Source organism: Alligator mississippiensis, chromosome 5 (assembly GCF_030867095.1).
Source record: "Alligator mississippiensis isolate rAllMis1 chromosome 5, rAllMis1, whole genome shotgun sequence".
In the NCBI taxonomy this organism is placed as follows: domain Eukaryota; kingdom Metazoa; phylum Chordata; order Crocodylia; family Alligatoridae; genus Alligator; species Alligator mississippiensis.
This window is the reverse complement of record NC_081828.1, coordinates 175,749,408-175,774,490: the sequence shown is the minus strand read 5'-3', so window position 1 is coordinate 175,774,490 and position 25,083 is coordinate 175,749,408. Positions and strand designations below refer to the sequence as shown.

The 25,083-nt window shown below is 42.3% G+C and overlaps 1 protein-coding gene across 3 annotated transcripts in view; it reads left to right on the top strand.

Moving 5' to 3' along the window:
• Window positions 1-25,083, top strand: part of ANKIB1 (ankyrin repeat and IBR domain containing 1) — a 139,889-nt gene that overhangs the window by 45,611 nt on the left and 69,195 nt on the right. For all 3 annotated transcript variants that reach the window (XM_006258937.4, XM_006258938.4, XM_019497816.2), the window contains exon 2: window positions 2,224-2,486. In XM_006258937.4, coding sequence (XP_006258999.3) covers window positions 2,299-2,486 — 188 coding nt within the window. In that variant the 5' untranslated portion in view covers window positions 2,224-2,298. The remainder of the gene's footprint in view (window positions 1-2,223; window positions 2,487-25,083) is intronic.

The following is a 25,083-nucleotide window of genomic DNA, read 5'->3' as shown; positions in this document are numbered from 1 at the left end:
GGGAAGCTTGTGAGCTAAAGAAATCCTTTTTTTGTCCCATGAAATTCTGTTCATTGGGTTTTGCTAAAATAAAAATATTTTGAAAATTACCATTTTCCTTTTGCCATTTGATATAATCATTAATATTTCTGCAGCAGTAATTGTTAAACGAGCATAAAATGTTAAAATGTTGAGATGACACTCACCAAAGTAATAACAACATGAACATTGCACATGCCTGGGGTGGCCATCATAAAGGACATTCCAGTTATCTGCTACTCTGTCCTCTATCGATACGAAACCCGACGCCTTTATGTGCTCTATTTTTCTCTTGCTTCAAGAACAGGACAACCAGACTGTCCTCTATGATGGCCACCTTATACATGCCTAGGAGTGCTCAGAGCAGCTGTAGCAGAGGGAGATGATGTGCTAGACTCCCACACTACCTTAGCAACAGTGGCCCGTGTCCAATCGTGGAACTCCCCCATGTCCCTGACAGGGTGGATGGCCAGCCTCCTGCCAGTCATTCCCCTAGCCCAGCCCATGGCCCAAGCAATCAGACGCGTGCATCGCAGACTATTCCAACTCACAAGAAGTGGGGAGGGAAACTCCCAGGTGGCACTTTTCCCAACTATTTAAGTTCTATATTGATGCACGGTTTACCTAGAGGGGGTTATGGTTGTCACTGCCGTGCACTGCAGTGAAGGGTACGAGACCTTTGAAGGCCGTCAGGCTGGTACTTATGATGCTTGGAGTGGAATTAGGCACAGACGCTTATCGGTTGCAAAGCAAGATTATTTACTCTCGCCATCAAGGTGGTGAAAGACGGAAGTCAGAGATATTTGGTTAGTTACAGCTTAAGGTTCGAAGGTTGGTCTGCATAAAAGTTCTTTGGTCGGGCAGATAAATGGAGAAAAAATAGGGCCAGCAGGTCGTTGATTTACGTCTTAAGATTGGGTCGAGACGCGAGGGGGGCACTGGCAAGTGATCAAGTTGTCAGTTACTCTGATACGTGTGATCAGAGGTCTCCAAGGTTCGTACGGAGGTCCCCCCCTTCTTCACGGAAGTGAAGATGGGTTTTATTTGTATATTAGCCAATTGTTTTTCGCCACATCATAAATTTAATGAGAATCGCCAATTGTATAGTGGTTTTTATTAGGGTGTTTGTCATAGGGACACTCCCCTGTCATTCCGACCAATTATAATGATTTATATAAAGCAAAGAAGGCAAAAGTTTTTATCTCTGTTAGTGGTGCAGTAATAAATTTCTTTTTGACATGCGCAGCAAAAAAAACTGTTACTATCATCTTGTTAGTTAACCCTTAGTTACCTTGTATAGACTAAAACTGTTTTGATTAATATATTTCTTGCTTGTGGCATGGGCAGTGCTTAATTTGGTTGTGACAATGGTAATGCAAGAAGCCATGGCTCACCTTTGAAGTAACTTTGCAGCTCTCCAGCCAGGGGGCTGTAATAGCACAAGTGTAGCGCTACAAATGAACAGCTATCTATAGCCCTGCCCTATCTAGCCTCATCTATGTAGATTTTATGCTCTAGCCTAGCGCCATACATAATTCTGTGCAGTGCCTTGTACTGCGGGAGGAGGACTCATTCTTGGTTGATCCTTAGTGGCTACAAAATATACATGATTGAATGAGGAATTAAAACTTACATTCACTGCATGGCTGCTGGGGAAGGACTGTGATGATCCTGCCAGTGGCCCTGCTAGGAAAAGTTATGCTGGTTATATTCAATGCACATTTTACATATTGAGAAAAAAATAATCACAGTAAAAACCTTTGCTGCCTTTGAAATATTTTAGTCATCTCTTTTTTCAATGATTCTACTTTGGTTTTGCTACAACTTAACTTTGCAGTCACTTAATAGTTACCAGAATTCAGATTAAGTCTTTGTTATAAAGGGGTATGGGCACAATAGAAATGTTTATATTCTTAGGTTTCTTTTAATAGAATCACCCAAGTCCAAAGGGTGTGTGCATTGTAAAAACATTTTAACCATGTTAATGTGGAAGTCCATTATAATTTAACAGGGAACTAGTTAACCTGTGAAGAATTAGAAAATCCAGCCAATTTTTAACTATTCATATGAGGATTTTGATTATGCACAATAGAGTTTCCTAGCCATAAGCATTTGTACTGTAGTTACAATAGTGTCACTTCTGGACAAATTAATTTAAGATGAAACAGGTTTACAAGGCCATCTGAAATACTGTTTGTTTTTCAGGATGTTCAACATGTTGCAGACCCTTACAAGTGGCTGAAGGGGAAAGGAAAAAGTGCCATCAATTACTGTACCAACATGGGAAATACAACCACCAAATTCCGCAAAGCACTTATAAATGGAGATGAAAATCTGGCCTGCCAAATATATGAGAGCAATCCTCAATTAAAAGAAACTCTTGATCCAAATACTTCTTATGGGGAAACTTATCAGCACAATACTCCATTACATTATGCTGCTAGGCATGGAATGAGCCGAATATTAGGGTGAGTACAAGTGCATGATTTGTTAACAACAGTTGGCCTAACAAATTCAAGATGAAACTATAACTAGGTTATAGTTATTTTGTATGATATGTCATTATTGAACATATGTTTTAATTTGGATTTATTGTAACCTTTTAAACCTAGAAAATCTGCAAGATATTATGAAAGACATATTTTGTAACTTGGAAAATGCTTGGTTTTAATTGATCTTTAATATTTTGGTTTTTTCTTTATAATATTAATTTCAGGCATAAACATTATTAGAGTATAAAATTAGCTTTGTTGTCTTTTATAGTACAGCCTTTTTAAAAGGGTAGTTTTGCCCCACTTTTCAAAACTATTTAATTTTTTTAATGAGTCCTTCTCTAATACTATACCTAATATGTTGTCACCTTTATTTGAAGTCTTCCATTATTATCATTAACTTACGTGTTCCTTAAACTTGTCTTTTGATCTTGAATTTTTCGCTTCTACAGATGTCAGTTTATTTTTATTACCAAAAATGATCAATTTGGCAAACATTTTTGTGATTTAAATTACAGTTCCATTTTTTTTATTTTTTTGCAGGAAGTAAATTGTCTTTAGCTGTGTTTCCTGTAGTGTCTGCTTACAAAGTGCTTTATTTTCTTGTTAATTAATAAATTATTCTTCAAAACTTTATGTATAAGATGTTTCTTTGGTTTGGCAAACCAATGTGTTTGCCATAGGGCTTCCTGCACTGATATCTATGTCTTCTTTGAAAGATGCTTTTTCAGAATATCTTTGGCTTAAAATTCACTATTCAATATTTTCTTTGAAAGCTCTTTTAAAATATTATGAGTAGTGTTTAATTCTGGTGATGGAACATTTTTCCAGATGATCATAAAATGTGAATAATATTCAATATGCAGTTTTAAAATGTAATACTATATAGATACTTTATACAAGAGCCAGTGCAGACAGAGCAAAGACATGTCTAAAAATGGCCTAGTGTTCAGACAGTCTGAAATTTTTTTTACAGTACAGTATCCTGTTAAAGGGCAAAAATTATAACTATTGATATGGAAAAACTGTAATGTAACTGGTAGTTACATTTGTATGGTTATAAATATATGGCAGTCCATATTTAAAATAAAATGGCATTCATATTTAAAAGGCTTTTAGGTTAAATCAAATCCATGAATTATTAAACTATGCTAATCCTTGTTGCAGATCTCCCTTGAACAATATGGAAAAAAGAGCCACTTGGTATTACAGAAAACATTATGTATTGATCAAACAACTTTCACAAGCACTGAATTTATTTAGTTTGATTATCAAAACCAAAGCATTGGTTTGTTTAGTCTAGAAAAATGGATCTTGAGAGTCACAATAATAGTCTTCAGGCCTGTATACGGTTGGTATAAAGAAGATGGTGATCATTTGTTCCTTGTGCCACTGAGGATAGGACAAGAAATTCTGTCATCAGAAATAACTTTTCCAGCAAAGAAGGGTTGCTCATTAGTAGGAAAAGCTTTCTAACTAAATATGTCCTGGAACAGGCTAAATGTTCTGGAAGGCTGTGGATTTCCCTCTATTGGAGGCTCTTAAGAACAGATTAAATGAATATCCATCAAGGATGTATTGTATACCTTTTCCTAGCCCTGCCTCAGAATGTGGGGTGGACTTGATGAATTGGTGAGGTCATTTCCAGGCCTCATTCTGTGATTTCAGTGATTTGCTGCTCTTCTCTTTTTTTTTGGTTCAGCCTCTATTCAGTTGTCTGCTAGTACAGAAATATTTCGCCAAGAATAATGGGAGATGAAATTAATGGGATGATTGTTTTACTGCAACATGAAGGCAGGGGGTAGAGATGCAACTTATAATAAATCAGAAATGTGTGTTTTCATGAGCCGGAGCTTGCTTTATCAAATGCTGTGAAAGGACATGCACGGAGTGGTTTATCAAATAGAGTGGTTTGTTTCTTGCTATTGTGGGTGAGAATTTGAAGAGGTGATTTTGTTGATTCCTTGGGTTAACAATCACCTGCAAACACAGGGGACTGCACTCACTGGTCTTAGGAGGTCCCTTCCAATCCTATGTTCTTATGTTTTGAAAGGGTAACAAGATCATAGAAACAAGCAGGAATTAACAGTCTTTGTTTTCTGCCTTTCCCTCCTTACAGTTGGGGGATATCTACACAAGAAATACAGTGCTGTCTATTGAAATATGTTTGAAATGTATGAAACAGGCATTTTTCAGGGACTATAAATGATGCAGCTGGTTTTTGAATTTGTATTTCTAAAGTGTATGGTTACGTCTTTACTGCAGTCTGTAACTGTGATAGCAATATACTCTCTCTGCATGCTAAAGTTACGCATTCTCAAGCCAGCTTTAATGTAGGTATCTTGGGCAACAATAGTAGTGATAATGTGACTGCCTGAATCCTCAAGGTCTCCAGTAGATAGAACCTGTGACACTTTACTACCATTGTAATGTACTGCATGTTTATGCTACAATTAGAGATGATTGCAATGTAGAAATGTGTACTATGTTTTCATTGCTATACTCATGCACTTAAAAGCTTAGATTTTTTTTCCTGAAGGTAGTTGGTTGAGAAGGCTCCACAGAAAATCCCTTTTGGTATTGCTAGTCAGTATGAGGCTCGGTAGATGTGAACAGCATAATATGTTGTAAAATAAGTTTTTACTTAGAAAGAAGTTATTAGGCTAGTAGGGAGAAGAGCAGTCTTTCCTCAAAATGGGGTACAAAATCATGTCCCTCAAACTCATTCTTCTTGATCCTGTTTGAAATAGGATTAGAATTTAAAGGCTAGGTTGGTAAGCAGAAATCAGTTGGCTAGGGCTAGGGACAGAAATTACACAGGAAACTGATATTAGCGATTGGAAACCAGTTCAAATCTGTAGCACAACAGAAGTTCAATGCACATAAACTGCTTTCAAAATGGCCAAAACCGGTCTAAGATAAATATGTTGCCTGCTGTAGCACTTGGACCTGTGGCTGCTCTGGAGAGCCTGGAGCACCAAGTTACATATATTTAAACATTTTCCTTAGCACACCACCTGGCATCCCAAGGAAAACATCACCACGTGCCACTAATTGGCACTTGTGCAGGGGGTTGCCTATCTCTGCTATATATATTTAATTCAAGGTATGTAGAATACTTCTGCAGGTCTGACAGAAAAGACTCTTTTTTTTTTTTTTCTGTTTGTGGACTACCTGAGGAAGCTTTTCAGATGAGTTTTATAAAGCCTTAATCTTTATGAAATACTGTATTTTCTTACATACAACATGACCCGAAATAAAATACCTTGTTTTTGGAAGGCAGAAGAAAAAAGAAAAATATCTTTCCTTGTAGTGAGTAACTGCGTAGCAGCAGCTAGGGACCTGAGCCTGTTCATTATGCTGTTCTGTGTGGATCACTTGAAGGCTTCACTTTTGATTTTGCTTAGTAAGTGGCAGAAACTATTCTTACCATATTTCTTGTGTGTAATGCATGCTCCAATTTCCAGGAGCTGTTTTTTTTTCCATGAAAGGTGCATGTTAGCTGCAGGAAAATGCAGTACATTTTAAAGGCTGTTGTTTCAGCTGGACTTGTTATTTTACATGTGCAGTGTTTCTCCTGCCTTTTTGCACATGCACTACATTGTGGATGAAATATTGGTAATTTGTGTCATATCATTTATGAGTACAAATTGGTGATGGGATTGTGACAGGATTTAACCAACTGTGCCTTCTTGACCACTTACCGGATTTCTGTTAGGAAATCCAGGGGCTGGATCTGTAGGTGTTTTAGGCCTGCAGAGTCTAAATGAGGGCAATATCACTGTATCGAGGTCTGAAGCACGCTCATGAGGTACAGAAAGTTTTTAGGAACATTTCCTGATAGGTGGAACTTGTAGTTTAACTGGATGTGCACAAAGTTGACTACTGACATCTCAGCTTAGGCCCTTTTTCAGAATGGTAAGGAATTTTTTTATATCTTTTACTGAACCATGTGTATCAATGGGAGAGTTGTTGAACAAGCACCATAGCTTTTGTGCCCAAAACTTGCCTAACATCCTTCCCAACTATATAGGCAGTTTAATAAAAAAAAAAAAACCACTGAAAAATCCTGATTTTTATATATTTCCAGGACCATCAAGGCTATATCACTCCAGCCTTTTTTCAGAATCTCACCAAAGGTACAAGCCTTCTGGTTTACAATTTAACTCTTCTGGAGGGGTATAAGCAAGTGGACATCTACAGTGCAGATAGATTTTTGCATGAGTTTTCTTTACTTAACAGAAAAGGCACAAAAGACTACAGATCATTTAAAAATAACAAATATCCTGAGCACAGTTCCTTTCATTAGCTCATCCTTTCCCCAGAAGAATCTAGGTTGAGAGGTCCATTTGAGTTCAGAAAGTTAGTGTTTCCCACCTCTTAAGATGGTGAAAATGGTTGAAGAGATTGAATGGCTCAGCTTCTCACCTTATATTATTTTCCAGTCTCTCTATTAGGTGACTCCCTCTTTATCAGGTGATCAGCCTCATCAGAGAATCCTAGATCCTCTCAGGATTTTGTTGGCAGGATGTATCTGGCAAGTCAGCTCTGGTTGATAGGAAATATTGTCTAAGGGGCTTTGCATTTGAATAAAGAACCAGGTGAATCCATACTGAACCTGCGAAAGGGCACACATGCTCAAAAACTTGTCCCTCAACTCTCCCAACCATATAGTTGGCCCAACTGTAGCCTGGTATACTGTTAGCCTTCTTGGCAATACTCTTATACTGCTCCCTAGTTGTTTGTCCAAGTTTCCACTTCTTGTAAGCTTCCTTGTTGTGTTTTAGCTCACTGAAGAGTTGCTGCTAAGCCAAGTTGTTGTTCTGCCATACTTGCTAGTCTTCCTGCGCAATAGGATGGTTTGTTCCTGCATCCTCATGCCATGTCCACACAAATGTAGATGTTTGGTTCCCTAGGGACATCTAGTATCAGTGCACCTTGTGCCATCGCTAGTTGTCCCCAGGGAACACCTATGCCATGCATCCCCTAGTGCATAGCAGGTTACCCTGGGTGGGGTAGGGGGAACTGGGGCCAGCACTGGGCTGGCCCCAGCAGCTTTACCTGGGGTCCTTGGGGCCTCCTGGGGCTGGAGCAGTGGCAATCCTGCTGCTTGAAGCCTGGCTGGCAGCTGGGTAGCTAGGCTCTGGTTTTGAGCAATGTGTGTTGCCCCTGCATGTGCCACTCGGCTTTTTTTTTTTCCACAGGGTTTTTGGAACCCTGGATATCCAGGGGTCAGCACCCCCACACACACGCTGCTCCCTTGCATCACAGAGAACAGCTGAACGTGTGGTATGACATCTGTGGCACCACATATTGCACAGCCGTGCTCGTCTGGACACAGCCTCAGTCAAGTTTCTTTAAAATACAGGCAGTGAGTCAAAGTCTGCTTTTCTGAAGTCCAGGATTCATACTCTTCTGCTCTCCTTCCTTCCTTTCCTCAGGATCCTGAACTCAATCAGGATATATGCTGTTCTTTCACAAAATCTGCCTTTCTTGGTTCATTGCTTGAATTTTTTTGTGAGCAGAGTAATTATTGTGTAACCACAGATACACATCTACTGAATAATAGAAGGTTAGATCTGAGTACGACCCCTCTCCACGCGAGCACTACAAATCGTGACAGTATTAAATATTTTGAGCAAAATGTATTAGCTTTGAGCAGATTCAGGGACAAGGTTCAGTGACTGCAAAATGAGGTTACAGCGACCTATAAAAGGAAAAGTTGGTTTGAACGTGAAACAGATCAGGAAAAATAGTATTCTAATACTATAAAAGCCTTAGTCTGTCTGTCTGTCTGTAACACTTTATTTGCACTCTGATCGGTTGCCTTGGCAGCCAAACAGAGTGATCTGGACAGACAGAGACACATGGCAGAATGCTGCTATGACTGAGGGGCCGGAGCAGACGGGGAGGTGAGGCCAGCAGAGCTGGCTGTGCCCCTCCTGCCCTGCTCCTTGGAGGTATAGGGGGATGGTAGGGACTGGAGCACTGCCATGACAGAGGGGACAGAGCAGGGGGGGGGGCGAGATCAGCACTGCTAGCCTCGCTCCTCTCCCCCCTGCTTCTTGGAGTTGGCAGGGGCACAGGGTACTGGCTGCACCGCACTGGCCTCACCCCACCCCACCCTACACAGCAGAGCACTGCCATAACAGCAGGGACTGGGGCCAGAGCCAGTGGTGCTGGCCTTGCGCCCCCCACCCGCCGTGCTGCTTGGAGCCAGGGGCCGGCGCAACACCTCCCCACCCCCGAAGAACAGCCAGCGGGGAGGGGGAAGCAGCAGGGAAGAGGAGAGGGAGGTGACCCGTGGCTGTGCCCCACTGCGACTGCTACTGTAGCTATGACTGTGGCTATCATGGTTCCCAGCACCAGCAGGAAGCGGAGAGGAGGAGGTGGGGAGCAGCCTTGGCCCAGGCCCTCAACTAAAGCAGCGGGGTGGGGGGAAATGGCCCCGGCTCAAAGTGGCGACTGGGAATGGCCCTGGCCTTGGCCTGAAGTGAGGGGGGGAGGGGTGGAAAATGGCCCCAGTCCCGGCCCAAAGCGGTGCGGGGGAGCGGCCCAGGAGGAGGGGGTTGGACTCCGGCCTCTGTCCCCACCTGCTTCCCCCCGCCACCCATATCATTCTTGACGGGCAGTTTGCTAGTGCACCAATAAGGGTGACTGTTGAAGAAATGGTTCACTTTGGGAATGGTATGGCATTGAAATACTTCATATTAAAAGGTTGGCTAAGCAATATTCACACATGGATCTATCTTCTAAGATAAATAAGCAGTTAATTATTTACACTTCTTAAGTAATAGTTAGAATTCAAAGAAGAAAACCACACAGGTTCTCTAGTCTGATGAAGCTACTGTATTGCATAAGCAACATCAAGTGATATAAATAAATAAAAAGGATCTCTCTCTGTCTCTCTCTCATTTGTAAAAAGGATGGTCAGTCAGTAAGCATGTTTAAGTGACTTGATGTTCTGTACACTGAAGTATGCATGAAGTTGTCTTGTTGCATGTTTTAACATTGTAGACTTGACATGTTGATAGGAATTGAACCAAATATTTGTATTTTTGTTTTAGTTTAAAATTGAAGCTAATTTTTATTTTTAAATTGCATCCAAACACCATTATATGGGGGTATATTATTCCAAGAGTTGTCTAGCAAGAGAATATTTCAGCATAAACATCTACCTGTAAGGGTGGAAAATTCACCAGCTGTCCAAGTAATAGGCATGGGATTGGGTCTCCGATGGTATTAGATGCAGACTGAGAGCTTTGTACTCCAGATTCTCAGTGAGAAGAGTTTGTTTTGTATTTACTGAGGTTTGTTTATTTTCTTTTAATCTTGCTTCAATATTTCCCTGAAGGAATAGCAAAATATCAAAGGATAAATAATCAAGTCCTGCAGTTTCCCCCTCATCATCTTAGTTCATTCTCCAAGCTGTCTGAAATTTGGAGTCTGCTACACTGTTTCACTGGATCTTGGCCAGGTTCAAGACTAAGCCTGATGCAGTTCAGATTTGAAGTACAATATGTTTCTAACCAAATAATTGCACAAATTCATTTTGTACCTGTCTGAATGCATCATTTGCTATTAATTACAGACCAGTACCCCATCCCTGTTCTTTAAAAAACAAACAAACAAACAAAAAAAACTCCAAAAATACCCCATAAGCGATAACTACAAATCCATTATCTTCATCTGTATTTTATTTGCTGTACAATATACACCATTACTTTCTATCCCAAAGGAATTCAATGTTTGCTCACATTGGGAGGCAAACAAAAATAAATCAAATTTAAATTTCAAATTTTACTAGCTTCTTCAATTCAGTGATCAAGGTTTAGTATATAGTGAGTAGAAGAGTACATAGGATAGCAGCATTAGAAGTATTGAGATAAACTCAAAGAGCAGGAAAAGATTACATGCATTTCTTAAGGAAGCAAGGCCCCACATAAAAAAAAATCAATACAGTCTTGGGAAACTGTAAGAACTTGTTCATAATCTGAGTATAATAAATAATAAAGAGGGTTCTAACACTCGGGGTAAAGTCTTCCTGAATGTATTTCCGCAGAGTAGATGTCTCTCTAAGGTTAGAAATAGCTGACCCACTTCATTGGGTGAAACATGCATCACTTGTTGTCCCACCTGTTGATCTTGTGGGACAGTGGACAATATGCTCCTCAATTCCAGAGATGCACCTCTAGCAATCTCTGGGATTTCTGGAGATTGCCTGGGGCACATCCTTGCGAGTGGGGAACCCCAACTTTCCTCACTTCCAGAAGCAAGCTTCAGAGATCCCAGGGACACATCTCTGGAAGCAGGGAAAGCCAGGACACTCTGGTGTGGTTTTGGGACTGAGGCCACCAAAATGAGTTCAGCACTCCTGTTTGGTCCGTAATTTCCCTGCTTCTAGAGATGTACCCTGGAGATCACTGGAGGTGCATCTGAAGAAGTTGGGAAAACTGGGTGGGTCCTCCCAGGGCCTGAGGGGCCAAATCTTGTGCAAGAATTCCCAGGGCACGCAGAACCAGGCCTCTCAAGCCTTGGAGAGGTGCCTATTCAGGGCAGCAGGAGGGCATAGGAAGCTTTGACTGCTAATGCCTTCCTGCCATAAAGCAGATAGACATCTACCCCAATAAAGCAGCACCATTTATTACTGCTTTCTGTTGTAGCTGCTATGTGGTACAACAAAAGGTATGGATGTCTATTTGGTGTTGCTTTGTGCTGCCATAAACATTTTTACAGTAGCACAAAGGCAACGTCTGTTTCAATCCTAAGTTAGGCCACTGCCATCTCCAAGGAACTTATACTAGGCAGAAGTCCTGGGCATGACCTAAAACTGCACCCTGCCAGGGAAGGGGGGTCTGGCAGGGCTGTCTGTTTTGGGGCAGCCCCCAAGAAATACCAGACCAATTACTCCCCCCTGTGAAAGATGGGTAGAGGAGCCTTAACCACGTCCCCCACCATCTGGTGGGTAGTTGTGAGAGCTGTGGGAGTAGTGGGGCCAGGTGTGCCCATTAGTAGGCACATGAGCCCATCAGGGACAATGGGTTCTGGAGGCCCCGGAGGGGGCAGTGTTGTTGAGAAGAGTTATGGTGAGGGCCAGCACAGTAGGGTGCAAAAAGGCGCATTTGAAGGACTGCGTGTGCGGGGGGCAGAGTAAGGCTTCTGAGGGAGGCTTGAAGGGTTGCACCGGAGGTACTGAGTAGGCCTGCAAGAGCGGCCGGAAGGACAGTACATGGGCCAACCCTCATGAGTGAAAACAGAGTCAAGGGGCCTGGTGAGGGGCCCGAGGTGGAGTCAGCCTGGTATTTAGCATAAGGCCAGGCCAACCGAAGGGCTGCATGTGCCCTACCGGAGTGCAAGTAGTGAAGCCCAGTGGCCCAAAGGGGCCACTCAAGGGGAGTAAGGGGGGTGGAGTGTGGCCCAGTAATAGGCGTTATGTTAGAGGCCCCTGTGAGAGGGGGCGGAGTGCAAGAGGCCCTCTGTGAGGGGCGGAGTGAGTGCACGCATAAATGGAGCCCAATGGTGGACTGAATTTGCCTTGGCTTCAGACCGGGGAGCAGTCACAATCTGGATGCCATCTGCAAGGCATGAGCCATGGAGTTCAGGTTCGGAGCCATGAATAGCACCCCCTGACATGGGGTAGTGAATGGGCAGGCTCCTGCTTAATATATTGTTAACACTCATGTCGTGGCAGGTGAGTCTGGGCAGACTGCCCTAGGCGGGTAGGTGGGCCAGCTTGTGATCTGGCATTGAGTTTGCCCCCTGTCACATGCACTATTTATGCAAAGTGGCCTCAGTAAACTGGATACTTTGTTCCTTTTATCTTCTTTCCGTTGTTAATGTGGCTTGAGACAATTAAATAACTGACAGTTTCATAAGGAACCTCTAGCTCTTGATAGCTTGTATTTTCATATTCTCATGTCTCATGTTTTCCCCCCTTTTCCAAATGGTAATGGGACTTGCACCAATTTGTCATGACTTAATAATATTTTCTGTTCAGAAGATACAATGAAAACAGTTTGTTTCTGGTTTTTTGCTTAGGGCTAACATAACTTCAATTGATGTTTTTCGTTATTAAATATGTGAATCAATAACATTTAGAAAGACCCCCCAGGAGCCTTAGTTACATTAACTGTTCAGGTTAGAAATTTGGGCCATTGCTATTTTATTTAGTCTACAGCCAAAAGTAATGACATGTTCATTGCCTGGCTTGTTTCAGGGGAGCTTTTAATCCCAAAGCTGATTGAATGGAGTAAGGAAGTAAGTCCAAAATCCAGCATAAATTATACGATCTTATTTTCTGTTATGGCGTAGAGAATTTTTTTGAGAACTTTTCATTTAACACCCCCCCCAATGAAATAGGATTCAGCTACTGCGAGTAGCTGAATACGCAGTATATTCATGTGCCATTTTACCTCACTAAAGGAAGAGACATGTTCAGTACTCTTTAATGTAGGTGTGAAAAAAGTGTTAAAGTTTTAACAACATTCTCAGGGTGCTGTGAATTTAAATGGTAGACACCAACTTTTTGGATGACCCAGAGCAGCTGAAGATATGGTACAAACTTTGGTTGGACCCCTAAAAAAAGTGGTAAGAAAGATCAGTGAAGATTAATCAAGTATGTGACAGTAAAATGACAGTATGGTTGCAGACAGGCTTACTGAGCAGTTGATAACTCCAGATAACAAGAAGTTAGACTATTCTTAGGAGCCTTACTGTAATTACTAATAACAATATAATGAGGGAGGAAACTAAGACTGCTAAGCAGGTTGCCTGTTTTAGTGCAGAGAATTTTCATTTCCTAACAGCTACAGAAAAAACAACCTACACATATATAAGACCATTATTAGATTTTATGTGGATGTGAGACCTTGCCACTTATTAAGACATGAGGGAGCTAAATACCTCTTGAAAATAATTAGATTAATTTTGTAGTCAGTGTTTGTAGAGAAAAAGAGCCAACAAGGAAAGAATAAAGGACAATAAATACAGTGAAATTCATAGCAAGGGTGATGGAAGGTTATCTTTATGGTTTTAGAACTAGATTTAGTTCTAGAACCTTTAGTCATTGGACTTCAAAGGTTGAACCATAAGCCACAAATTTTAAAGTCCTAGGGAAAGGAGTTAACATGGAGACTCACTGGTTTATTCACAATTCCTTTTTGTTAATTCTGGCAGATGATCGCGCTGGAGTAGACCATTATTAAAATTTACTATATCTTTTTATTTTTCCAAAAGTCAGGTTTACCAATAAGTTTCATGGTTAGTTTTTAATAGCTAGTGAACTTTTAAAATATTTTTACTAGATTAGTTTTTACCTTTTTATTTAACATTGTTAAAATTTTCTGAGTCTAAACCAAGTTTAAGAGATACTAGGATAAGAGTCAAGCTATCAGTTTCTGTCCATAATTGTTTCTGTGTGCAATGTTTGCAGCTTTCTTACTTTTTGTCTGAAGGATAATCTGTGCTCTCATGTGCCAGCTAAGGTCACGTTGGAGAAATATAATCAAGGGCCACTTCAGTTCTCAAATGCCTATGTTACCCAAGTTGTATATTTACATATCAGAAATGATACTGGCATCCCTTGTGGATATGAACTATTTATCATTGTGGCTTATGCTGCTTAAAGATATGCTTTAGCAGTTTTCAGCTGTGTTTTGTGGAACCCTGCGTTTCTGTGGTAGGTCATCACGGGGTCCACAAAGAGATTGGAGGTAAGACCAGTGTACCACCATTGCTGGGTCAGGTAACTTGGTTCTGTGTCAGCTCACATGGCCTGCAGAGCCAGGAGTAGGGGCTGCTAGGATCCCCCTGCTATAATATAATGGAGCCTTTTAGGGAAGTGCGTCTTATTAAGTATGGACATTCTGTGGTAAATGGCTTGTTAACTCTTGAGAATAAGACATGGACATGGCCTGTTTAAAAGAGAAATTGTCTTTGCACCAAAACCCTAAGAATAAACAAGTTTAGTAAGAATGCTTAGGCTGAGACTCACATTTTTGTTGAATTACCCATAAAGCCAGTCTCCAAAAGTAAATGGAGAGAAAGTGTTTTCCAGTGATGAGACATAATCAGAAGTAACCCTACCAAAATCAGTGAAATTATTTAGTTTCGAAGTTGATGAAAATGAGAATAGAATAATGGAATCTGACGGTAGACCAGAATGGCAAGTCTAATCTTCTCCAAGGAAATTTGAATAGGGTGATGGATAAGTATACTATAAACTAGCAAGCGATATATATTGAGTCTCAACATATTGAGATTTTGATTATAATAGGTTTCTGATAAATAGATATTTTTTAACACCTGGCTAATATTTTCAGAAAAACTGTTAACTCATACAAGTCCAGTTTTTAATTATGACTGATTATAATTAATTGCTATGCTGAAATAACAGCAAGTTCTAGATATAGAACAAGCTAGAGATACCTTGTTAACATTTTTCTTTTAAGTTCAGAACACAGTCGTACCAACCCAACTTGGCTGTTCAGTAAAACACTGAAAATTATATTCTACCAATTAATCTTCAGCTGAAGATCTACTTACGATAAATAGAATGATGTTTTAAGAAGTGACAGCTCATTTAATATATTAATACATGAGAACTGTAAGATTTAAGAGCAATCAAAAAACTTGTATCAAAGTAATTGAGACTAAGCAAGACTCAAAGACTGTTTGGCTACAGGGAACAGGAAGAGTAATGAACATTTGTTCCTTTGAAGAGAGAGAGAACAAGAAGAACTGACAGAATGCCCGTCTCTATCAAGAGTGTAATTTTATAATCATTGTTTTATACACTTTTGGAATTTTGCTAAGTGATTTACAGGCAGATTTGATAATTAGGAATCTCCATAAATAGCAGAGGAAGTACCCCCCATAGCACTTCCTTTAAGTTTTTCATTTTGCTGCTTGCTTCCCACCCCAGCCCTGGTGGAGGGGTCCTGCCAGCAGAGCTGTTTGACACTGATTGCCAGGAGAGCAAAAAACATAATTTTAAATATACCATGGTTTTTGCCTTCCTGCTTGCTGCTGATCAACGGGGATGCAAAAACTGGTACATTTAAAACCGTAATGTTCACTTCCCCAGTGATCAGCAGAAAATAGGCCAGCCAGCAGAGCCCCTTTGGCAGTCGGAAAGGTTGAAAAGTAGCAAAACAAGAACTTAAAGGAGCTGCTGCGGGGGTCACTTCCTCCACAGTTTATGGAAATCCCTAATGATAATATGGTTTCTGGCCAGGAAAGCTTAATGTCTAGGTTAGGAGCGAGCAATTATTTTAGTTCAAGGGCCACTTAACAAGTTTTGGTGGTCTGTCAAGAGTCACACGCACAAAATCTTTTGGAATATATAATTTTAAGAAATTATAGATAAGACAGATCTTATACTAAAAATGAGGCATCTACTATAACAAATTTTAATTTTATTTCAAAAATGATTTTTGTCCTGATTTGTTTTTTTGAATAGCATATATTGCATAATAGCTCAAATTAAGTCTTACTATTGTATGTGGTGGCGGGGGGATAGGAGGTGGGTATGTATGTGTGTAGGGAAGCTGCCTGTACACTAAGACCTGGGGGTGGGGAAGGAAGTGGCAGGGTGTACGTGCAGCAGAATTCACCCAGGTTGTGCAGATGCAGTCCACCCACCCATCTGGTCCACCGCGCTTCACATGGGGCCGAGCCCTGGCAGCTCCCAACTGGAGCAGCCTGTACCATGCTCCCTTCTGTGCCAGCCCGACCCAACCCCAGCCAGCATACATAACTTCCCAGCAGGGCTATTTCCAGTGCAGATGCAGCTGCCCAGGTGCTACTTGACTCTCCCTGCCTCCAGTGGCTCTTCCTCCTCCTGCACCTGCTGCGCCACTGCAGCCGGGCCACTCCTCTGTGTGTGGGGGGGACTCAGTTCCAGCTCCTGCCCCCTTCCACCCACTCAGCTGCCTGCAGATGACTGCTCATTGTGCCAGTGGGGCGGAGTAGGTGGAAAGCAGCCCTGGAACTGGAGTCCCATGTGCTGGGATAGGAGTCCCCAGTCTGCAGCTTCTTCCCTGCCTGCAGTGGCACAGCAGGGGCAGGAGGAAGAGCCGCTAGAGGTTGGGAGAGCCAAATAGCACTTGAGCAGCTGCAGCTGCTCCGGGGGAGCTCCACCAGAAAGATGTGAGCACTTGACAGGTCCAGGGCTAGATGCAGGAGCATGGCGCAAGCTGTCCTGGGTTGGGCAGTCGGAGTGAATTTTATATTGTGATTTAAATCACTGGTCTGGAAGCCTTGATTTAATCATTGTTTTCTGCAAAAAGTGCATTTGTTGTTGGATATAACCTTAGTATATATTATTCACAACTCGGAGATAGATGTAGGTGTCATTTTTAGAAGGTACACCAACAAACATTTAAATTGTTTTATTTAACTAAAACAACAAGCTTATGTATTTTGGATTTTTTTTCTTCAACAACAAAAACATATCATTTTAGTTATAAATGTGAAATGTGTTTTTAGTGAAAATTAAATAGATTATTTCAACCAGGTCAGTGTGCGAAACTTAAAATACTTGGGTTATACAGCAAATTCAGCCTTCATCTTCTTCCTGTTTATTCATAGACTGAAAAAGAAAGACAATTTTTCCTGCTTCTTCCGTTCCCAAGCAGTTTCTCAATTTAGAATAAATTTGTTCAAAGGAAGAAAATATTCTTTCTACATCTGCAGAAGAAGCTGCTACTGTTAAAAGCTAGATTATCACATCTAGAGGTACACCGATATATTGGTGGCATGTTGGATTGGCACTGATAAAAGGTAAATATTTGCACTCAACTTTTTTTGGCTGGTGTAGCCAATAATGTCACTGATAAATGCATGCGCATAGTCGTAGCATGCACATGGCCAGGAATGCAGCCCGGCAGCTTGGAGAGCAGCATCTGCCCAGTGAGTCTGTGGGGGGGTGGGGTGGAAGGGAGGTGGGGGGGGCAGATATCGAGGCCCCCATTGTGAGGGAGGGGTTGTGGCAGGGGCAGGTGCTGCAGAGTCAGGGTGGTGAATGCGACCCCACTGAGAGTGAGGTAGAGTCGCAGGTGGCTCATCCAGGGGATGCAGGGGGGTGGGCAGCTCTTCGCCACTGCACACACTCCCAGGGGGGAGGCATGTGTCCCTCTGGATTTGTGCGCAGGGTGAGGGCAGGATGCTTTCTGCAGGCTTGGGGCCAGGGGTTGCACTGGCCTCTTCCTGGTGGGTGGGACTGGGCCAGGGCTGTGCTCAGGGTGGTTAGGGGCAGGGCAGATGGCAGCGGGGCTGGGAGAAGGGGCTATGGGAAGTTTTGGGGTGGCTGTAGCCTACCCCATAGCCACACCTCCCAGTGCCACTGCCTCCCGCCCCAAGTGCAGCCCTGGCCCACTGGGAAGAAGCTGACACAGCCCCTAGCTCTGAGCCCATAGCGGGCAGCCGGCCTTCACCCCACGCACTGGTGCCTCCTCTGGGAGTACACACTCCTCCCCCTGCACCCCGTGGATGAGCCACCGGCTCCCAGGGTTGTATTCGCCACCCTAGATGGGCAGCCTCTGCCCCACTCCATCCCTCACCATGGGGGCCTAGATCTGCCCCCCCCACCCATGTTCCTGCCCTTCCCTCCCACAGATTTACCGACTGGACAGCGCTCTCCAAGCTGCCAGGCTGTGTTCTTGTAATCGGCTATCAAATTGGTATCAGCCAATATGCCTGGTTAATAATCTGCCATCAGCCCAGAAAAGCTTTATTGGTGCACCCCTAATCACTTCAGTAGTCTCTGAAGGATCCAGGTGCTTAAGTCATTTCCACCAATTAACTGGCATGACTTTCTTTAAAACCTCATCAGCAAATATATATTTCTTGAATGGTTCACCCTTAGCCCTGACATTTATTATAGTTAGTATTATGGAGGATGATTGCTGTATGTGTCTTAGCCAACTCCTCTTCTTCAGCAGTTAAGGATTGACGCTGGTACCAAGTATTGAGACTATTTGCAAGAAAATAAGCTGGAAAGTGCTTGATCCATTTGTTTTTTTTAATGTCTGTAATTTAGCTCTGTCACTGAGTATTTCTCTTTTCAAGGTCTCACTCGGTTCCTTCCAAATTTCAACAGCATCAGCAATAAAACAGTGATTTCCCTGCACTTTTTATAGTATACCCAGCTGATATACCATGGGCGCATCTACATGTGAATTTAAGTGCAACTAAATTTAATGTGCATTAAGTTAATATGCATTAAGTGATTTTTGACAGGTGTCTACATGTGCAAGGACTTGGCACTGGCACTAAAGTTGTGAGAGATGGAAGGGGTGGGGGGGCAGAACGAGGCCCCCATGGAAAGGGAGGGAGTGGAGCAGGGGCAAAGGAAGGGGCTGGGCTGAATGGGGCTCTGGGGCTGGGGTGGGTTATGGGACAGTCGTGGGTAGCTCGTCCAGCGGTGCGGGGGGTGCAGCTCCCCTCTGCTGCATGCACTCCTGGGAGAGGCATGGGGGGCACATGCCCCTGGATTTGAATGTACGATTAAGTATGATTAAAGTACGATTAAATCTAAAAAATCCAATTTAAATTAAAAAAGAAAAAAAACACTTCTTTGATTAAAAAGAAGATCATTAATTTTTATCCACCCTGGCAGGAGTTGGTGGGTCTCGGCCCAATGCAGAATGTTGTGGGGGCAGCTGCAGGTCAGATCCAATCAATTGGTGGGTTGTGGGTTGGATCCAATCAGTTGGCACCAGCTGGATGCGGCCTGCTGCCCATATTTTTCCCTACCCTGGTCTAGCTAGACAGAGAGAGGGAATGAGAACCAGGTAACAAAGCAGTGTTTAAATGATGAAGGTAAGAATATCTTGTTAACTCAATGTTTATTATTTTTAATGTCTTTGTTCTTTAAAAAAAATTTAAAAAAAGAAAAGAAAGGAAGAAGTTATCCCAAGTCTAGTTAATAGTTCTCTCGGAAGAGGACTATGAATAAAAAGCTTTGTGAAGGAGGTACTGTACCTACTTCCACATGTCCCTGAATCTCACACACACTTTGTTTGGGGAAGTCAGCATGGAAGGGGCAAAAAAGATTTTTCCAGAAGCTTAACTGCCACAGCACAGGCTCACCATAGCTCAGTGCTGGGAACAGCATGGCTGAAACCTCCCATCCCTCGCCCTCAAGGTGCAGCACTGAAGCTTCAGATTGAACCCAGTCAGTCACTAACAAATTGGCAGCAGCTATAGCTACTCATAAATAATGAATAGATTGGGCCCCTAATATAGGCCATGGCCTGTTGTGACCTATTTATAAAACTTTTCTGAAAAGGTTACATATATTGTCTCAAATAGTATATAATTAGAAGTTATAATCCTTACTGAACAGTGCCTTTCCATTTGAAACATCATAGGGAATCTGAAAAGAAGCAGACCATATACTTTGATGCATATTCACTTGATTATATATCCTTTCCTCTTGAATTAAGGGTTTTGTTAGGTGTTTTTTCCAAGAATGTAATTGTACTATGGAATAATTTGTAAAAATTATACATGAAAAGCAATGTTGCAGTGTCTGTTTTTTGTTTCCCTCCTCCAAAGGGAATGCCAGTGCTCATGAAGGGTACTGGTTTGACAGCTTCAAAGTTCCACATTTATGCACAGAACAATTAAATTATAGTGCCAGTTTCAAGGTATTGCCTTAGCACACCTCCCTTGTGACATGAAAGGCTCACGCGTGGATATGAGAAACAAGTTTATGTCTATTTGTAGACCTTAATGAAAGATCTTATAATGATTCTGCATAAAGGGTGTGGGTTACAACTGATAATTTTAACAGTGCATTTCTAGATTTTTGTGTGATTAACAATTTACCAGGAAGCACAGTTTAGCTAGCTATTAGATTGTAAGAATAGTATTATAATAAAATGGAAATAATCCAATAATTTGGAATATTTAAATAGACTGTGGCAGAGATTAGCGGGAAGCATACTGTAAAATAGATAAATAAATAAATATGATGGATGAGCTGACCAAATATATTTTTCCCTTTAATTTATCCTGCTTTACTCTTGCTTTTGCAGTAATAAAGGTTTCTGGGTTTTGTGCATGTAATGCATTGTTGTTACTAAATTATAATCAGAAGTGTCTGATAAGGCTCTCTGCTTTTATAGTCCAATACACATACATTATGCTGTTCTAAGATACAGAAACACTATAACTTGATTCCAAGTGAGTCACATGCTTTTGAATAGCAATTCAATTATACAGTATAATATATCATGAAGTGGTGATTTCAAAACTATGTTTTGGGAATGGAAATTGAATGTAGTCTGTAATATTACTAACCCTCAACAACAACTCGGCTCCTGAAGATGTAGAGCAGACTTCATTCAGTGGTGTGTGAGAAAACAATGAAAGCCTCCTGCAATAAAGACGCCTACTTGCTTGAGATTTAAGACATAAAGCAGCAATGTAGGGACATGCGGCAAAGTGGAAATGGCAACTTCCAGCTTGTGATTGTGAATGTGCAGCTGCTGGCAGCAGTTGGTTTTCTTTGCCTCCTACCCCCCATCCGAAGTTGGCACATAGGGTAGTTGCCCCTGCCCTTCCTCAGTGTTGCCACTGGCATAGAGAAATGTAAAATTTTATCTATATGAAAGGCTACCAAAGTAAACTCTTATGGTAAAATTTACTTCTGCACATATCTGTACCAATACAAATGTAGCAAAACCACTGCAGCTTTAACCCTGTTTCATTCAGGGTAAGCGTAACGGCTGTTTAACTAACTTGCATCTTAATGGGTGCATGCAAGCGTTAACAGTTAGATCAAAACAGCTGATACATGCTTCCAAGTGGCAGCTTCTCCTCCCCATTTAAAAGTTGTTAAAATGTTTGCCCATACCCACTGCCAGAAAAAAATAAGCCCTACACTGAGTTTACTTTTATCATTATGTGCTTCACATGAGAGCACTGACTGGGGTGGATGTAATGGATATAAAATAACTAGCGTAAAAGCCCATCAAAAAATGGCAGGCAAAAATAGGCTATTGTTGTAGGGTACCACATTTCTGTTATCCATTGTGTCATTATCAACTTGAGCTGTTCTGCCTGGTCTTCTATACAATGAGTATTCATCAACATTTCCAAGTATCTCCTCTCTAAACTCCTTTGGATATTTCTTCAGACATTGATAATTTTCCGTGCACAGGGCATTTGGATTCAATTCTCCAGATGGTCTGTGAATCTTACATCTTGTCACAATGATCTTTACTCAACAGGCAATGCACTGTTGTATGATCGAATGAAGTTGTGGTACTGCTTGTTGTTCTGATTAATCATCAAATCCCACAAATACTCTGGAAATGGTCTTCTTGGAGGTAGAATCACTTTACCCTTATGACAACCACTCTGGAATTGGCCATTTGACAGTCTTTCAGCTTGGAATTTTAAAGGGTTACAAAATTGGCACACCACCTTCATCAGTCCACAACTACATTCCTCAATCTCATCTTCATTGAATCTGTTGTTGTCTACTATTTCAACCTGTCTTCTATGGCCTCTGTGAACCCTTTGCCTTTCCATTGCATCTCTTCTATGGCATCCTCTTTGCTCATCTGTTTCATTTTGTCTTACTCTTGCCATTCTTTCTGCATTCAGTTGTCATCTATTCTCTCCTTCACCTTGGGAAGGATGTTATGGGTTAAAGTTAAAGTGTTAAGGGACAATTTTTGCTCGGATACCAACAGTGCACTATAACTAATTGAAATCAATCACTAAAAGTCCAAAAGAGTGCAAATATGGTTTTTTGAGGGTGACAGAATGACAAAGACACAAATTAATCAAATTATTATAGCGGATAGGCCAAGGAAAAAGAATTATTTAAAACATTCCTGACATTTAAAGTATGCAATCTCTCAGAAATTCAGCCATGCAGACTGTTCAGCATTCTGTCTGTTGTTCAAAATAGTTTTAAGGTTCAGATAGTTCGGGTTTAGATGAGAATTTTTAAAAGGAAGAATTTTTACTCTTTAAGAAACCCACTTTTGTAGAACCGGCTTCTTACAGCCATAGTGCTAGGGTTAACTGTGCCCTGCTTACCTGGTTCTAGGCTTTTGGCACCTGTGGAGCCTTTCATTTTAGTACCATCCCAATTTCTCATACTTAACAGTCAAACAGTTCCTGTTTCAGTTCGGTTCAAGGAGTGCACAGCCACTCTGGGACTACAGAAGGGGCTTGGTATATTCTGTGTCAAATCCTCATCCCTACGTATGTCTTACCATGTCTTTGTCTGTATTTGCAACTTCACATCACATCTTGGATCTAGACTATGTAAAAATCGTTAAAGAATTCTGACTTGAAGATCAGGGAATATCCATTTAAAAGCATTGATGGAAGGGGTACCTGCTAGTCAGTGTTTTTAAATTATTTGTATCTTTTAGGCATGGAACTTCTCTGGGGCTACAACTTAAATTTTCTACTACAGATCAACACGTTACGAACAGCCTTGGTAATAAAGTCTATCCATGAGGCATTTTTAAAAGTAAACGCACTTAAATACTGTATTTACTAGATATAAGACAGCCCTGAATATAAGATGATATCCCGAAAATTAGATCCTATATATGAAATATTTATAAAGTTGTTATAATTCTCCAGTATAGCGTCATAACCCAAAGTTGTGATTTTTTGTTTGTGTGTGCGCTTCGGCACCGCTAAATTATTTCCCGCCAATTTGTCACTTTCTTTGCACGGTAGAGTTCTCTGCTGCTAGAGAGAACTCTAGTGCAGCAGGGGATTTCCCGCCGGATTGCAGCTTCTTTGCAGTGTGCATCTCTTTCTTGCACCGTAGTGATACACGTTGTAAAGAAGTTCCCACCATTTGTATTAGGATCCGTGCCATGTTATTGGCTGATTCCTAATTTAGGCACACGTGGTGGCTAGCGATTGGCTTGCTAGCCATACAAAAGGCTTGGGTAGTTTCCGCCCAAGCCAGAGGAGGGAGGAAGAGAGAGAGATTCTGTGTGAAGATCTCCAAGCGCTGTGGGCCCTCGCGGACCCGACGCGCCTCCCCTAAGCAGGCAATAGAGGCATTAGGAACGAGCCTACGGAGCTTTTCGCTTCTCGCCTCTCCCCGTCGCCGAGCGCAATCCTAGACGTATCCCTTTCCTGTAACTTCGGACCCGCGGAGCCTAAGTAACTCCGGGGAAACTTTTCGAACCCAACTTAACCGGACCCGTGGAGCCTAGCAAACTCTGTGGGAGCAATCGATTTGTCAGAGTCCTCCAATGAGGGTTCAAGCGGGAGCTGTGCCTGGAAACCTGTCCAGCCTACACCAATACCATCTTTGGGTGTAAGTAAATCTTTTCAATCAACCATTACGCCTCCGTAACTAATTCTAACTCGCGTGCGCTAAACCGCCCCGCGGTTCTTTCCCACCCCGCGTGCCCGGGCTGCCGGCCACAGCCCGTGTGCACCAAAGACGGGTCTGGTATGACCCCGGTTCACTCCCGGCTTGCCCATGGCGGCCAGAATGGGATTGGAATCACCGCCGCGCATGGCAACAAGGGCGGGATCGGGTCCCGGCCCGCACACATAGAATCTAATTATTGGAGGTATTCCTTGAATTTTCCCCCTACCGCTGCTGCAGCAGGGGAAGCCCCCTTGTCCTCTGCCTCCCCCCAACTTCTTCCCCCTGAAGCCCCTTCCCCACTCCTTACTCTCAGATCCTGCTCTCCCTGGCCGCATGGAAGTGAGGGGCAAATTTGAAGACTGACCTTGAAATAAACATAATTTACCATGTAGGCAAATTACTATAGGCACCCATAGACTTAGTTCATCCAGAATTGATGTATTTTACAATTTTTTCAAACCAGGAAGTTTTAGCACAGGTAAGCCATAAGCACACTTTTAAGTGGCACTTCTGTACCTACTTGTATATAATACAAACTATTCATGATATTAGTCCAACACCAATAGCTCATGATTTACCATATCATAGAATCATAGAAGTAGGGTTGGAAGGGACCTTGTAGATCTTCAAGTCCGACCCCCTGCCTGGGCAGGAGAGAAACTGGGCTCAACTGTGACCCCAGCCATGTAGGCATCAAGCCGCTTCTTAAAGACCCCCAGCACCACTTCCCTTGGAAGTTGGTTCCAGATCCTAGCCGCCCTAACTGTGAAGTAGTTCCTACGGATGTCTAATCTGAGCCTACTCTCCAACAACTTGTGGCCGTTATTTCTTGTTATCCCGGGGGGCGCTGGGGGAAACAAAGTCTCCCCCAAACCCTTCTGGTCCCCCCTAGTGAGTTTATAGACGGTTACAAGGTCCCCCCTCAGCCTTCTCTTGTGACGGCTGAACAGGTTCAGGTCCCGTAGCCTCTCATTGTAGGGTCTGCCCTGCTTTCCCCGGATCATGTGGGTGGCCCTCCTCTGGACCCTGTCAATGTTGTCCACATCTCTCTTGAAGTGGGGTGCCCAGAACTGGACACAGTATTCCAGCTGCGGCCTGACCAGTGTCGTGTAGAGGGGGAGGATCACCTCCTTGGCCCTACTTGAGATGCACCTGTGGATACACGATAAGGTCCGGTTAGCCCTGCCGACCGTGACCTCGCAT